Source organism: Diplodia seriata (assembly GCF_021436955.1).
Source record: "Diplodia seriata strain FDS-637 chromosome Unknown scaffold_8, whole genome shotgun sequence".
Taxonomy (NCBI): Eukaryota; Fungi; Ascomycota; class Dothideomycetes; order Botryosphaeriales; family Botryosphaeriaceae; genus Diplodia; species Diplodia seriata.
The window spans coordinates 748,578-765,396 of NW_027117315.1; the positions used below are offsets into that span (position 1 = coordinate 748,578).

Sequence of the window (16,819 nt, forward strand, 5' to 3'; positions counted from 1 at the left end):
ATGGCATGGGTGAAATTTCACAGGAGCATCTTGGTAATTCGGATTTTGTTATTTTGGAGGGCACATTATACCCCTCACGAAGGAAGGAACAACGAGCTTTGGTTTCATCACGTCTTTGGCACTGTTCACGCCATCAAGCAGGACGAGCGCCAGCATTATTTTCAACATCCAGGGCTCGATCCGCTAATCGGTATCGTCATCATCGAAAACAGACGGTACGCAGATTTGTCACTTTTTCAACTCAACGCATAGACGGAGGAAATTACGGTGGGAATGGTTCTTTTTTGGGTGGTTTCCGGTCAAAGAGAAATGGGGAAAATTGGTCCAGCCGATCCATGTCGTCAGCATTCATACGGCAGGACAGCGAAATAGTTTAGCTTAGATGGGAACATCGTTCGCTGTGGCTACCCACCATTTTGAAACGGACGCTTAGGCCTTGACTGGTTCTGGCGATCGAAGGAGAAAAAACAAGGAACATTGCAATAAATAGATTTTTTCTCCATGGGCGGAGAGCAGCAGCAGCAGCGCTGGAATAACGCGCCTTTCGTTGTTTTGCTCTTTGATCCATGGAGACTCTCTCCTCTCACTCAACTGACTCATTCCCCGTGTGCATGCGTGCCAGGATCGATCATCACGTGCATTCATTGTCTGATCTGCGACTGCTAGTGTGTTAATTAGACAGATGTACGTTCCAAGGAAAGGCAAAGCGCTGTTGCCAGGGTGTGGCAGATTCAGGTGGCTGCAAGTGTGGCAGGTGAGTCTTGGCTTTGTTGGAATGCAAATCGTTTGTTGAGGGGTGGCTGGGCGTTTTTGCCTTCTTTGTTGGTTGTTGTCTCGGTGGGTTGAACACCTGCCACTTCCTTTTTTTCACTCCTGCGAGGGACACCGCCTCTTTTAACAGAGGTTCCTCGAAAGACGCGGGTAACCGTAGACACAGATAGTAACTGGGGAACTCTGGACTCCATGAGAATGGCCGTTCAACGACTTCCTTTCGCCGTCTTGTCAATACTCTCGCGTGTCTCGCTGCGGTGACAGACGGGTGTGTATGCGAGGGCTTGTGAGACAGGAGACCATTTATTGTTCCGGTAGCTTCGTATGATATCGGGGGTGCCCCTTGTTCTATTTGTCTTACTGGTGCGCTTCATTCCGTGAAGATGGTGGGGGGTTTCCTTGTTCGTGGTGCGTGGCGAAGAGCATCGCCGGCCTTCGATGATGACGTGTAGACTGCGGAGGTACAATAGCGTGGTGCCTGATGGGAGGCGGAGAACGTGCTTTGTAATCATGTCAGGCTCCAGTGTGAGAGATGTAGGTTCAACGTTAGTTTGCTTGGATGAAGTGTTTGCTCGATTGAAGTCAGCCGTATGGGAAGAGTGCTTTATACTCTACATCTGCCCTGACGTTGAAGGTTTCTGATAAACCTCGTAGTCGCATGACCCGTTTGGCTTCTATGCCATATGTGATAAGGCTTTCGGCTCTCGAGAGACAGTTGTGAGGTTGAATGCATAAGAGAGAAGAAACCCCAGACACTTCGGCGACGTGTGAAAGACGGGGAGATAGTCCAAAGCTACATGAGTACAAGAACCGCAGTTCCGCCGTGCCTTGTGAGAGGCGCTCCATTTCTTAAGTATATGAGAATGCGGGAAACTATGGCTCATTAAGTTGTCTCAGCAGAATGATGTTGCGAAACATGATTTCAATATGATGATGGAGATAAGCACTCATGGGTGATGATCCCAGTATATTTTCTTTAAAGGGCAGAAGGAGGATACAAGGACAGGCTTTCACACCAACTAAGATGATTTCGGCCACCAAAGCACCGAAACAGTCTCATCCCCGATGATGAATCCTTTCTGAAATATCAACTCCAGTACAGTACGTTCGCCAAACATGAGATATACGCAGAAAATAAAGCTCGGAAGGTGCGTAAATCCAGCAGTGTAGGGAAATTACTGGGAAATTTCCAAGTGGGAGACCTCAACGACAGGTCGATCACTCCCGTTTTATTTGATACGCGAACTGAGCTACTTGGCGCTTTGCGGTCATCTCGATACCTTGGTGGGGAAGATTCCTCTGCTACGCTCACCATTTAGTTGAGTGAGGGGACAAAAGTACGGCAGCATGCTGCAGAGCTCCATCATTGAATATTGATGATTTCCCCCACATGTACTGAGCAATCATGGAAGGGTGATGTGCTGTCACGTTCTCCCATGCGTAAGCACAAGACCACCGCAGACGAAGCGAACAGTGTGGCAAACAGCTCTTAGATATTAGGAGGCTTCTACCTCCTAAGACGAGCTTATGTCGACCACCACTAGCGACAACTCCTGGAGACTATATATATAGATAACAAACCTCACGAAAGAAAAGCCACGGTCCAGGGTCCCCGCTGATCAGCAGGACTGTGCGCGAACGTCATTGCGAACGTGACAATTAAAGGTAGTGAGAATGCGCGAGCTGAACCGGGGCATTGTTAAGTCGTCGTGAGGAGCATTTGAGACCTTTCCGTGACAACTCAACGGAAAGACTGTCAAGTGTATGTAAGTTCAATGATATGCGTCCCGTGGAATGAAACTCTACTATTGGACAGGCTTCTGAAAAAGTCCACTGGGCTCGTTGCTGGTACCACTGTGGTAGATAGATAAAGGAAATGTTCGACATATGTTTGGGATGCTTGATCCGGTGCATCAAATGCAGTTGATGCGTGTAGACACACTACTGCACTACGAGTGGCATCATCAACCGCCAACGCCGGTACCGCGCAATCTCTCAATCATGCAACATGATTCCGCTTCTGATATCTATCAGAGAAACGAAAGGCGACACGCGCGAGTGTAGAGTCTAGACATCCGGATCACCAGTGAGCTGTTCTTGTCACTTACGTTCTCACAAGCACCACTGTGCAGCGGCACACAGTCACATCAAGCAAAAAAAGGGACGGAAAGTATCCTTTCCATTCGTCCTTTACATGCCTATCTCTGCACCTCCGTACCCAACTCCCCGATCAGTCCAACCAACCAACCACACTCTCGCCTCCCCTCCCTCCGCCCTTTCAACTCACTCACCCACCTACCCACTCACACTCCCCCGACAACTCCCTTACCGCCCCTCCGCCACAAACTCGAAACACAAACCAGCCGGCATCCCATTGACGCCCCACCGCCTCCCCGCGATCAACTCGCCCCTGCCCTCCTCCCACGCGGCCTGCACGGCGCAGATGCGCGCGTTCCAAACGACGCGCGTGCGCTCCAGCTCCCACGCCAAGCCGAGCGGTCGCAGGTCGAGCCTGACCTCGTCGCCGTCCGTCTCCTGCGGTGGGAGCAGCGATAGGCAGGTGCGGAAGAGGCGCCGAGCGAGGCGGAGGCCGGCGGAAGCAGCACTGCCAGCGTCGTAGTGGTCGTCGTCGTCGTCGTCGACATCGCGGGGGAGGTGATACGCGGCCAGGCCGGCGAGGAAAGGGTAGATGGCGGCGGTCGCAGGTGGACGGGGATCACGATTACAAAGGCGCGTGTTAGTGGTGGTGGTCGAAGTGTCAAGGCGGCCGTCGTAACGGCGCAGGTGATCGTTTGGGTGGTGGTGGTGATGACGAGTCGCCTGAGCCTCGTGATGCTGATGGTGCCTGACGAGGCCGGCTGTGGTGCGCTCGATCAGACCGGCATCAGTGCGCTGGTCTGTTGTTGCTGTTGCTACGGGCAATGGCGGCGGAGCAGACGACGAGGATGTTGTTGTTGCTGCAGCAGCTGCTGATCCTGCTGCTGATCGCATTCCTCCTGCCGCGCGGCTGCTCGGTTGGTTCCGAAACCGCGGCCATGGCCCCGGATCCAGATGTGGGCTGTGTGCAGGTGAAGGGGATGATGGTCCAGGCTCGGCTGCTGACGCAGATACTACGTTGGGTAAGGTTTCTGTCGATGAGGGTCCCAGTGTCAGCATAGGGTTTCGCGGTGCTGTCATACGAAGGAGCCGTTAGTCAGCCGTGCTGGCTTGCTCACGCACTTACTCGAAGCAGACAAGGGAGAGTGAGAAGGAAACGTACGCTGTCCATCATCGAGATCGGCCGTCTTGGCTACGCTGACCCCCGCCTTCTGCATGGCCTTTTGGAAGGCTTCGAGTGCTAGATAGTATTCGCCCAAGTGCATGCGCAAGATGCCCAGGTTGGCCCATACTGCGGCGTGGTTGAGGCCAGGCGTGCCCCGAGAGCGCCGGAGCAGGCGTTGGATATGGACGATAGCCTCGGACCAGTCATAATTCCTGAAGAGGAGGGTCGCGTGTTCCCAAATCTCTCTGGCTTCCCTGACGCTGAGGGTGTTTTGATTGGTCCTCGGTGCGACTAGAACCGAAGTGCTGGGGCCATGCACAGTTGGTCCTTTGCGTGAAGTTGCTGATTCCTGCAAGTTCATGCACAGTTTGTTCTATTTGCTAAAGTTGTCTTGAAATGTTGTTGCGCTTTGGGTTTACATCGATGGAGCGTAAGAGGCATGGACCGTGGCCTTAATATTGCAGAAACTCGGTTCGTGATGTAGGTAGCTCCTGACAGAGGTGGTCCGTCGCAGCTCATACGCATGATACTGCGCAGGCGGTATCGGCCGACGGGGTTGACATGCTGATGGACCCCGGCACACGTTGCGAACCGCGAGCACGAACAGCCAGCTGATAGCCCTGCTGAGAATCGGTCACCTGTCGGCCCATTCCTTTCTAATGACTGCCAGCACCTCGTATGGGACGAGTCCACAGTCTTCAACGACCTCCACGCTGCTAAATCCAGCCACCCGAAAAGAATCTTGGAAATCAGCCCAGTCCGCCCTCGGCCCTAGGAAAATGGCAAGTTGAAGATGTGATTGTCCAAAGGTCTCGAAATATCTCTTAACAAGCGCTGGCACGCGTGGGTAAACAAAGACCCAAACAGGAGCATCGCGTGCTCTGGAGCACAAGTCCCACGTGCCCCCGACGACGAAGGACGACTCTTCTGGAAGATATTTGTTGACGGACGAGCTGACCTCTACGCCCTCAACGGTGCGAGCGGGGTCTCTGCTCGCAAGGATTGCTTCGAACAGGCCACTGCCGGCGCCAATGGAGAGAACGGGCCCTTTCGACGCGGAAAGGATTTGATCGAGGCTCGAAAACAACGAGCTGGACAAGCTCAGACAGCAGTCTGGGTGATGTGTTGGCACGTCGGACAGCGTTGGCAACATCTTGACGGAGCGCCTGACGCGGGGAAGGCGAGAGCTCGCCGCACTGCACGGAAGTTGCTTGCTGCTAACGGTTAATATGTAATCCAGCCGGCAATGTGGCTTGGGCGCGGTGTTGCCGTTGGATGTGCAGGTCAGGCGGTCAGCGCCAAAATAGATTGGCAAGGAGTAGCCCTGCACCGCGCAGCTGAGGATGCAGAGGTGCGCTGAGGTCGACGGCGGCTTAGGGTGCAAGCTAAGCTCCGGCGTCAAAAGAAAAATCCGCGGCGAGCGAGTCACGTGCCCTACACGAACAGTGGAGGCACTATGGAACCGGCCGAACCATTGGTACCACGAGCAGAGCTGTGGTGGTGGTTGACCTGGCTGACAACAGGAAGGAAGAATTGCCAATCTGACGTCGACTGCTCTTCACGGCCATGCCGCTCGCCGGGGTGACTATTGTCAGCACTAAAATAGATATGCAGGAACCCTTCATTTGAGATCACGGCTGTGGCACGTCGATAGCGCGCAGCCGTCAACACCGACGGGAGCTGAAGGCGTCGTCGAGCCCGGGAACTTCGCAGGCAGCCACGGCTTCTCGTAACAACAAGGGAAGCTCCTTGATTCGATGTAGCCAAGGCCGAGCCGAGGCTCTAGAGGAGGCTCTCGGCCGGCGCCATCTCCACGCGCCCGAAAAGGAAAGCATGTCGAGCGCGCGGACCAGCGGCCAACAGAGATGAGAGTGGATCGGATCAGGTGGCCATCGCGAGGCGTGTGGGGTTCAGGCACAAGGAGACGGCTGGTCCCTACACCGACTGGATGGCGACGATGATTTGGATAGGGCCCGGGTGGCGCGTGTCACGCTGCGATGCAGCAGAGCCGCGGGTGCGCAGGCGTGGACTGCGCGACGCGGGCATTGGCAGCGACGAGGCGCCCCCAGCGCTGTGTGAATGGCCGCGGGAGCCCGGCGTGTTGGCGCGGTGCGCGCGGAAGGAAGGATCGCGGACCTGGTCGGGCCAGTGCCAGTGCCAGTGCCAGCTGCCGTCTCGCAGGCGGCCGCTTCCACTTGCGGGAGCCGGGGAGCGCTGCTGCCGTGCGCGGCGACTAGGGCCGTCCGGGTGTCGGAGGCGAGCGGCGGGCGACGTCACATTTTGTTTCTTCCAGCTGGGCGGCGACGACCTGGCTGGGTGTTGAGGGGCATGGCTGCGCGGGCGTTGCGTCGGGCGTGCCTCAGGCGCAGATGGGCGCCAAAAATAGACGCAGAGGCTGAGCAGGGGCGGCGGCGGCCACGGCTTGGCACGAACCGTGAACAATCACCTCCACTGTAAGCCCACATGGCCTGCCCGACGCCCGACGCACCCTCGGTCCGCTAGAATGCGAGAACGAACGCCCGCCGTGGCCGGCCGTGGCCCGGCGGCCGTCGCTGCGCGCTCCCGTCCCGCGCCAGCCTCAGCATCACCGCTCACGTCCGCACGCCGGCTAGTCGTTGCACCACCGCCTCATGTTGGCTCATCCTGCGCCTATTTCGAGCCCGCAGGCCTCTGCAGCGCCCCTCAGCCTTACTGCCGCTGGGCTGGGATCCTGCCACTTGTAGTTACTGCCGGCGGCATACTTATGCGCCGTTGCCACCAGCCGTGCTGCCGGATTCATCTTCTGTGCGACTCGCCTCCACCCTCGCTTCTCTGGTGATCGCTTGGTGCTAGCTCCATTCGGCCCTACGTCTGCAGCTTCGGTGCGAAGCGCGTCCATCCTGATCGCCGCCAGGGCTCGCGTCCACCAAGATGCAACCCTGCTCCGCGTCCGCTCCCGCTTTGGCCTCCGCCGCCCGCTCCCAAGCCCGTCTGGTGACTCCGGCGCCCGACTATATCAGCTATACTGCCCACTTGCTGCTCGCCTCCTCCACTCTTCTCGCCCAGGTCGGCACATGTGCCGGCATGGACCAGGCTCGATTCAGCCAATCACACGCCGACGCCGACCATCCCGCTCCCGACTGGCACCACTCGCTACAAAACCCGCCCACCTCTCGCTGGGCCAACGTCCGTGTCTCTGATTGGCACCGAGCCTCTTCGACCCCCCTCGAATCAGACGAGGAACGAGGCAAAAGGAAGCCCCGCAAGCTGGAAGCACTGATCCGCCGCCGGCAAGAAGACAGCAGCAGCGTCCCGCCCCGCTCACTGTCACCTTTCTCCTACCAGCCCACCCCAGAGTCGCCGCGGTCCGCCCCAGCCTCGCAAGCCACGTACTCTGAATCCATCTCCGGACCGTCCACCATGCCTTCAACCTCTCACCAGGAGCGGCTTCACCCCGAGCCGCTGAGGGTGCCAGCTCGCAGCACTGGCCGCAGCTACACCACCCAGCCGCCTCTACGGACCGTTTCAAGCGACTATCCCACCAGTCCAGAATACTTTTACCCCATCTCCCCCCTTGACCGCCCACGTTCCTCCTCCCACAACGGCGACAGCCTCCGTTCACCTCTCCGTGCAGCACGCACCTACCCCGGAACCCCTTGGGACAGCTCGCCCAACCGCACCGGCCAGGAGCAGCGCAGGCCGAGCACCGCCTTCGAGAGCGACGCCGAACTTCACCGGTTCGCTGAGGCGACCAGCGGTTTCGACCCTTTTTCTCCTGTGCGCCAGCGACCCCTGAGCCAAGCTCTCTACAGAGAATACTACGCTCCTCGGGAACAGCCACCTCAGCAGCACGCCCCCTATTCTCAGCCGCTACCCCAATACCCCTTCCAACAGGAATACTCCATAGACCGGAACCTCGGTGTTACACGATCGTCTTCAGAGCTGGCCGCGGCATTGAGAGCGATGGAAGAAGAAGACGACTACAGCATGCCACCAGAGGACGAGGAGCTTCCCGATTACGCCCAGAGTCAATGGGAGGCACAGAGCCACCAACGCCGGGCAGCTGCGCGCAGAGCCGCCGAGTTGGAGAGACAGTGGATGGAGGCAAGGCAACGCAGGGGTTCACGATGAAAACAGGAAAACAAAAGCAAAAGGTGTTTGGTTATTACAAAGACGAATGGTTTCGTTTCAAGAGCTTAAAGAGAGCAGTTGCGTTTGGTGGTACATTCTGACCTTCAGTCTTCTCTTCACTTCTAGACCGGTCGCTACCAAGTTTCTCACGATTTTCCTTTGTTCTACACAATTTTTTCTATGAAAGCGTTCTCAGCGATTGATACCCTCGCTTGCGGAAAACCAAGATATGGCTTCTTGGATGCATTCGTTTACTGCGTGTTTCCACCCCCTATTCTTCTTCTTTTTTTTTTTTTTTTGCCGCCGTATATATAGCATCTTCTCGGTAGTACAGTACATATTCCCTTTTCCAATCGCAAGAATAGCTGGGCAGCCCATATGTAGCTCGCCACCCGCCACCGCCTGAATTCCAGCTCCGCGATGAACACCCGCACTGAGACACCGAAGGCAAGATTTTCCTCGTCTGCAGGAACCCCACAGGCTGGCGGAATAGCCGCGGAAGCTGGAAAGCTTGGCCGAAATGACGATAAAGGCCCACGCGTCCATGCCACTATCTTCCATCGGAGCGAAACTCGCATGACATCAGCAGACGGGTAAAAGGTGTGCGGGATTAGGGTATGGAACGATGGGGCTTTCGGTTACACAAGTCAGAACGGGGGTGAAGGATGCACCAATGCACGCCATTGGCTTGATCCAAAAATAAACTCCCACCGACAACCGGGCAGCATGCATGCATGTGGATCTCGAGAGGAGGAGAGAACGTGGCCTAGCGTCACCGCACACGTCGTTTTGCCCTTCTGCGATAAGCTTAGAGGAAGGGTGATCCCATGCACGCCGGGCCCATCTTTCCCAATCTCACGTTCCTTTCGCAGCCATGGAAAACCTGGAGACCCTGTCATTTGGGTCACAAAGTGGGAGGAGAGCCGATCATCGCTACGACGATCTCTTTGCTGCGCAAAGCCTCCGTCGTCAAAGTTGCCAGGAAAAAAAAATCGACACCCAACAATATGCAGCCCTCGTGCAGAAAGATGCCAAAAACGTGGAGGCGCTTGCATGGAGAAATCTCATCTTGATGGTGACGGAGCGACATCCTGGTTGGCTCCAACGTCGCCCGCCGCGAGGACCATCGTCGTTCCCGGCGCCCAGACACGAGTGCGCAACTAACCTGACGCCATGCACACACGCCGGCCCGCTACGGGTTGGCAATTGACTAGGGCACCTCACCCTTCTCTCTCGATCAAACTCCCCCCTCTTTCTGACCTACCTTTTGGACCCCAAATTCTCCGGTTAAGCGAATCTAACGTCCGCGAAGGATTCGCGGCGCGCGCCCACACGCGCTCTTTGTTTTATTTTTCCACTGCCTCCACAACCATCTGTGCACGCCCACACGGATCGTTGCGGCGCTCTTGACCGAATGTCCCCTTCACCAAAGAGCAATTTGGCATGTGCAAAAGCAACAAGCAACACCCGGCCAAGGGATGGTGGTCCCAATGCATACGTAATTTTACTCCTCGGCCGAAATGCATTCCTGCTGAGAATCTGATGCTCCTGCTCGTCATCACCTTCCCTTGCTCCTATTCCCTCAGATTGCTTGCTGCAATCTTCTCTATGATAGGCACGAGGCTCACTCTCTTTTCCCTCTCTCGTCTCGCCGTGCATACGCAATCCATGCCGTATCATTTTCTGACCTAATGTTCTTACATACCTACAATGTCAAACACAGCCCTCCTCACTTCTTCGCTCGAGAGGCAAGGCAGAGCATAAACGCAAATTCCTATTTCGTGACAAATCTTCACATGCCCCCGCTGATGTTGGATCTGCCTCATTGCGAGAAAAGGGATCGGCATTCCGAACGAGCCGAACTCCCTACGAGGCAGTTCCGAGCAGCATGAGCTAACAAAGCGGGCAGCACGGAGCAAGCGTTGTTAGCTCTGCAACGGTACTAACAAAAGGAATGCCGGGGAAAGGGGAGGGGGTGGGACGCACGCGCGTGTGCCCCGGGCTGCCGAGATAAGCGGCTAAGCGGGAGAGTGACTAAACCGTAAGTTGGTAGGTCAAGCGGTGGGCTGTATAGCGTGGGAGCGTGGGAGGGGGTGAGAGAGAAAGAGAAGGGCGAGGCGAGGCGAGGCGCGGTGCGGCACGACGCGGCACAGGTACTTGCTGCCCGCTGCAGTGTTCCGGGATTAGTGTGGAACATTCTACGGGTGCTGGCGAAGATTGGCACCGTTGTTGGTGGGCAGGTTTGTGCGTCTGCTGCTTCGTCACTCACATGGCGTCTTCGGGTCAGGGCGGTGGCGGGTAAGGTGCATATGCCATGCACGACGGGTAACCTATACGGCATACGGGGTTGTTGTGGGGGAGGTTGGGGCTTGCCGTTCCGTCAGTGGAATGAGGTGTTCGGTCACAAGGAGGGCTCGAGCAACACTTGTTGCTGAAGATAGAAGCGGGGCCCGTCGGTCAGTGGACTGCACAGCAACGGGGAAAGCTGCACGCTCGGCCGACTGACGTTCGCTGAGCGCTGATGCAGCTCGCAGCTGGAGCCAAGGACGGTGCAACTGCCAAAAGAGCCTAAGCTGGTGGTAGCTTCGGGTTTACAGCAATCGTCTGGATATAGAGGCATGCTCGGGTTGACACTGATGCTGGCCCGGCAGAAACGTTTGACTCCCCACCCGATTCTGATGGTTGGGAAATTTCTTCACGCTAGCCGTCGGCGACGCCGAATCATCCAATGTAACCTCATTAATGAGTGTGGAGAAGTGGGTGTGGAGATAATGAGGCAGGGAGCGGTTAGCATCCACGCCAGCAGTCGGACGCAGAACTCATTAGAGAAAGTGCGATGGCGTTCTCATGATGCCGCGAGACAGCTGGCACGGGTGATGATGCACCATGCGACGTGGATGCTCGTGGAAATGGCAGGAAGTTTGCATGGGATGAAACAAAAGAGGCGGACGTTCTGGCCCACGGGTCCGAACAAAGAAAAGATCATTATGAAGCCGACCATTCAGAACTCAACACCGCGGCCCTGCCGTTGTTGGTTCGAGCTGGTTGGTCTAGTAAGGTACTTACAGAAATGTAACAGCAAATCACCACCCACTGGATCTCTAAATATAGCCTCTCTCCGCTCACCGATTGTCGATCCTCGCCCTCTTCGGGCCCACGGCTTCTCCATCCGCCGTTCGAGACCGTTTCTTGCTACTCGAGACGCATTCATCTGCCGCTGTGTCGACAGCACCGCATCCCGAGCCTCGGCCGTCGTCTCTTTCACTCACCTTCCTCTTTGTGCCGCGGCTACGGAGCATTCTGCGGTGCATCACCCGATCATCAGAAAGCTCGGGTATGTACAACTTTACCTTCTTTTGGTCTGCCTGCTGCCATACCCGCAGGTCGCATATCGGCAGCGTCCTCTTGTCATTTCCGAGCTGCAACTCCGCCCAGAACCGCCGCCGAAACCACCTCGCGATCCAGTCCATGGGCACGACCGACGACACCAAGCCCCCGTTGGCCCGCTGCCGCCGCTTGCCGACCCAGTCGGCGGACAATAGCGTCACGGTGGGCGCCATGCGCGACGGGTGCCAGGGGTTGATCTCGCCGCCGAGCGCCCACATCTCCCACGCCGTGCCCCAGTCGGAGACGGGAGCTTTGGCATGAAAGAAGGGCTCATCGTCATCGTTGCGCTTCAGTAGGCCGAATGCATGGCACATCTCGTGCGTGATGGTGACGGCGAGGAAGAACGAGTAGCGCAGCCACGCCGCCAGGTCGCCCTTGCCCAGGACGGCGGCTGCGTGCCGTGTGTACGTCTTGAAGTCGGCGTGCAGGTTCGTGCGCACCCTTCGGCGCTTGCGGTTTGCCTGCTGGAACCAGGGATGCGCGGCGCGCACCCGTGGCCTGCTGCTCTCGTACAGCTGCGAGCGGCCGCAGCTTACGAAGTCGGGAAAGACGTCGAAGTCGAAGTTGACGAAGTCGGCAAGACTGAGAAGGGCGTCTGAGACGTTGTCATAGTGCCCGCTGTGGTATTCGCCGACGAACTGTCTAAGGACTTTTTCGTTAGCGCGTGTGGGGTGGACACATTCGACGTCGTAGGCGGCCTTGACGAACCATTCGAGCATCGGCTCCACGGTGATGAAGAGCGAAGCCAGCCGGAGCGCGAGTCCCATGGATTCATACTCGTGGATGCTTAGTGATGGGAAGTTTGTTCGGCGGTAGAGCGGGTGGATCGAGTTGCTGATGTTTGGTACGGCTCCGGGGGAAAGGTTGAATACGGTCGCAAGCTCGGGTTTATTTTCTACTGCTTCTGCAAACAACCTATCGAGGTTGTTGACCCCCGTGTGGATCGAGGTATCGTTAGTCTTCGCTGGCATTATACTCACCTGACTGCCAGCAGTCACTCGACAAAGTAGGAAAGAAAGGATAAGTAAAAGCGAAACGGACGCGCGTGGACTAACCAGACGCGCGCCGTTTAAATGCGAAAGTCGTTCATCTTATCCAATGACAGAGGAAGATAAAGGAGTTGAGTAGACAAAGCCTTGTTCTGACTTGAAAGGGAGAAAATGGCAGAGGAGACAATGGACTGCTCTCCTGGCTGAGTGGAACAAAGCATTGCATACGCCATTCGAGCGAGCCATTCTTAGCTGGCGCTCATCTCCCCTCTCTGGCTAGGGACATTGCCATCATGTCTCTACCCCCCTCGTGTACGGCATAAACTTTTCTCTTATGGGGAAGCTCGGTGGTCATGGCCGCCCTGAGACGGAGGCAGCTGCAGAACGAAAGACATGGCTACCCGGTTTGTGCGCTTGATGGGATCTCTGGGACTCTGAAGTGTGAGTGACCATGTGCGACGGTGTCTGGTGGATGTTTGGGCGTCACTCGGCATGTTTAGCCGAGCGCGTGGCTGTCAGTGCCGTGGGTGCCCGAGCCCGGGCGGTCAACCAACGTCATCTGCCAGTCGAGTCCCCTCCACAAACAACCCCGACACCGCGCCGACATGAGGTCTGCTCGAGACGCAAGGTAAGCAGACGCGCCACGGCCCCTTTGCAGCTGTTCCTGACTCCTAACTTTGCGCAGAGCGTCCTGGGAATTGCTCGAACAGGCAAAGAGCCTCGCCGACCTGCGTGCCGCCGTTGGCCTTGGCTCTGCGCCCGCTACCCTCGTCAGCGGCCAGCGTTCCGCGTGCTGGAAGGTGAGTCTGCCCACAGAAGAGGAACACCGAAGGCCTCGACGTCGGAATAGGCTCCCTGCGCGCGCATGGATTGCCGATCAGTCTCCGGACTCGGGACCACCCATGGCTAAGCTCGTCCCCGCAGGCATTCCTCTTGTTTGAGAACGTCGACCACGCGGAATGGCCCTCCACCCTTGCCGAGTCGCGCTCCGTCTACGACTCCCTCCGCGCCCACTTTCTGCGCGCCATAGAGAACCCCGACGAGCTCGAATCCGCCCTGGACCCGCTCAGCGAAAACGATGAAGTACGTCTCTGCCCATACCACGTCGCTCGCGTCGCACCGCCGGGGTAGCGCATAGCAAACCCAAGTCTGACCTCTGACTAAGCTGTGAAAGTCCCCTTGGGTTGGTCTGCGCAAAGATGAAGCCCTGCGCGCCGAGATATTCCAAGATGTCGACCGCTGCATGCCCGACAACACCTACTTCCGCCAGCCCGACACCCAGCGAATGCTGCTCGACATCCTATTCATATTCTGCAAGCTGAACCCGGATGTAGGATACAGGCAGGGTATGCATGAGGTGCTTGCCCCCATACTGTGGGTTGTCGAGAGGGATGCTGTGGATCCAAAGGCTGCCGGCGTGGACAATCGCACCCAGCACAAGGATCTGTTGCTTGACATGTGCGACTCGCGCTTCATCGAGCATGATACCTTCACGCTGTTTGGCCTGGTCATGCAGAACGCAAAGGCCTACTACGAGCCTTCCAAGACAAAGCAGTCCAGCGACGCACCAATGCTTGTGAAGTGCCGTCACATCTTCGAAAGGCTCCTTCCGAAAGCGGATCCGGAATTGGCAGATCACCTCAAGGAAATCGAGGTTGCTCCCCAAATGTTTCTGATGTAAGTCCTATCGCCTCTAGATCTCCTCCCTTTACATCCAGAGAGCTGATTTATGAAGGCGCTGGATGCGGTTGCTTTTCGGTCGTGAATTTCCGTTTGATGACGTCCTTCCCATGTGGGACCTCATGTTTGCTGCCGATCCTTCGTTGGAAATTGCAGACTACGTGTGTGTAGCTATGCTCCTCCGTATTCGCTGGCAATGTGAGTGCACTGCTTCGACTCCCGCTGTGCTTCTTTGCTGATACCAAAAATCAGTACTCGACGCTGATGCGAACATGGCCATCACAATTTTGCTACGGTATCCGCAGCCACACAAGGACGATCCTCCCCGCACTTATGTTCAAGATGCGGTGCAGTTGAGTGAGAAGCTCAACTGGGAAACCGCAAGCCAAATTATCAAGAACTACACAGGCCGTGCACCTGCTCGACCTCCGCAGCGGCCAGAAACACCTCAAGAACAGACATCCCCTCAGCGACAGCTTTCTCCATTCAAACTCAACGCTCATGCCAGGTCACCGTCAGGCAGCATCGAAACCATAATTCAAGATGCCGCCCGAGGCATACACAAGACTGGTGAGAAGTGGGGTGTTAACAAAACCATAAGAGACGCAGTTGGCGATTTCCGGAAGAACGTCCAGGGAATACAGTCAGGCCGCAATGCCCCCAGCTTCAGGGCGCTGATCACCGGAGAAGCCAACAGAGCAACGGATCCTTCAGCATTGTTGCAAAAAATCGAGTATTTAGAAGAGCGCAACAAGTCATTGGGAAGGATGCTCGAAGAGTCTGTCTCTGAATTGTGGGACTGCCAGAAAGATGCGTTGGACGGAAAGGGTTCCGAGAAGAAGACCATAGAGTCCCTAAGCCTTGCCATCGCAAAGGTGCAGGTTATGCAAGTGTACCTCGAAGACTCCAGCATTCCACTACCGGCGGATGACCCTGCTCCGTTCGAAGAATCGGTCCCAAAATCGACCTTGACGGAAGTGAGCGAGGAACCATCTGTACCGTCAAGCGAAGATCCCGGTACGACGACCGAGCGGACTGCGCCGACCTCAGACAACCCAACCTCAGCCCCCACCAGCCGCAAGGCCACACCAACGACCGTGCCGCATTCAGCCACCATCAACAGCCGTCCCGAAAGCCTCGCAAGCCCCCCAACTTCGGCCTCATCTTCCCAGACCCTCGCCCGCAACTTCTCGCCAGGATCCCGGACGCGCCCCAGCCTCGCCTCGTCATCCTTCTCGTGGATGTTGGGCCAGGAGCCGGACACGACCCCGGCCTCGAGCTTCGCCGCGGCGTCGCAGCTCAGCACGTTCCAGCCGCTGGAGAAGCGCGAGCGCCGCCGCAACAAGCCCGCGGGCGGCGCAGGCGGGAAGCGCGGACCTTCGGGCGGCAGCACGCACTCGGAGGGTCCCGGCGGCGGCGACGGCGACGGAGACAAGTCGTTCCTGTTCGGGGACGACGAGTTCATGACCGGACCTTTGGGCCCCGGGTCCACGGCGAGCGGGAGGGCGACGAAGAAGGGGAAGGAGGTGTTGCTGCGGGAGGTGTTCGATTTGGATGAGGTTGGCCGTGCGAGTGGCGGCGGTGCGAGCGGTGCGAGCGGTACGAGCGGTGTGAAGGCTGGTGGGGAGTGAGGCGGGGTGCGGAGGGTGGGAGAAATGGGAAGGAGGGGAGTGTTATGTCGTCATGATGATTGAGAGCATAGCATGGCGTGGTGGTTGCTGTCTTATGATTTGGTTTGCGTTATGTTGCAGAGAAGAGAGACGGTGTGTTTTTTTTAAGTAAATATATTATCTATCACGACTTGTATATTTATTTATTTTTGGGTACGCCTGCGTCCTCCTGTTTCGCGATTTATCTTAAAGTGAGAAAGTAAATTGACCCGATGTATTGATGGTTGTGTGGCTTTGCTAGTGTTGTTGCCAGCTTGGAGCGCAAGAGTTGAGTTGAGGGCTGGTCCGACTACTCTTGAGTTTTCGCGCATGACTTCGCGAAAAGTGGTTGCCTCGCAGCGTGAGGCGGATGCATTTCCTCTTTCGGAAGCACCGCGCTTGCCCAATTGAGTAACTGTGCATCGGCCGCATTATCGCCTCCGTATACGCGCGGAAACCGCCATCTAAGGTCTGGGCTTCGGCTTTGGACGGTCATGATGGTTGATCTGAACGATGCGTGGCCGGGAAAGATAAGGTGCGAAATCGAGCTGCAGGGGCGAGCAGTTCCCGCAGCAACCCATTAAAGATGCTCCGTTCGGTGTTGGCCGTGACACTCACTCTCGCCCCTTCGGATCTCGGAGATATGCCGATATGGCAGGCATCACATGCTACTGAGGAGCATCATTTTGCGATGGTGCTGGATTGCATCGTTGAAGCTAGCTGCCGATCACTAGTCACCTCGAGTGTTGTTGCTTGATGAGATGGGCGCGCAAACGCGGAAGAAAAGCCAATGACACTGTATTACAGCACCCTTCTGCCGAAGGGCGGCCAAGTACGATCGGTTGTACATCAGAGATTGTAAGCTCCGCACTACTCTTGCGGAAGGCGGAGTTATCCATTCTTTCGAATCGACGTGCGTGGGCTTTTAATCGGGTCCAGAGAGAGAGGTCCGTGGGAAAGATATATGGCGA

The 16,819-nt window shown here is 56.7% G+C and overlaps 3 protein-coding genes across 3 annotated transcripts; 1 reads left to right on the forward strand and 2 right to left on the reverse strand.

The window, feature by feature from the left end:
• Window positions 1-3,096: 3,096 nt before the first annotated feature.
• SLS55_007824 (uncharacterized protein) lies at window positions 3,097-4,039 on the reverse strand (the record flags this gene model as incomplete). Its single annotated transcript, XM_066779239.1, has 2 exons — window positions 3,097-3,663; window positions 4,031-4,039. 2 exons carry the CDS (start codon window positions 4,037-4,039, stop codon window positions 3,097-3,099), a joined length of 576 nt encoding a protein of 191 aa, XP_066630043.1.
• Window positions 4,040-11,431: 7,392 nt separating this feature from the next.
• On the reverse strand, window positions 11,432-12,501 carry SLS55_007825 (uncharacterized protein; the record flags this gene model as incomplete). Its single annotated transcript, XM_066779240.1, has 2 exons — window positions 11,432-11,443; window positions 11,494-12,501. The coding sequence occupies 2 exons, from the start codon at window positions 12,499-12,501 to the stop codon at window positions 11,432-11,434; spliced, it is 1,020 nt and encodes a 339-aa protein (XP_066630044.1).
• A 623-nt stretch (window positions 12,502-13,124) lies between these two features.
• SLS55_007826 (uncharacterized protein) lies at window positions 13,125-15,830 on the forward strand (the record flags this gene model as incomplete). Its single annotated transcript, XM_066779241.1, has 6 exons — window positions 13,125-13,147; window positions 13,205-13,319; window positions 13,444-13,602; window positions 13,694-14,196; window positions 14,255-14,397; window positions 14,452-15,830. 6 exons carry the CDS (start codon window positions 13,125-13,127, stop codon window positions 15,828-15,830), a joined length of 2,322 nt encoding a protein of 773 aa, XP_066630045.1.
• Between the last annotated feature and the right edge of the window lie 989 nt (window positions 15,831-16,819).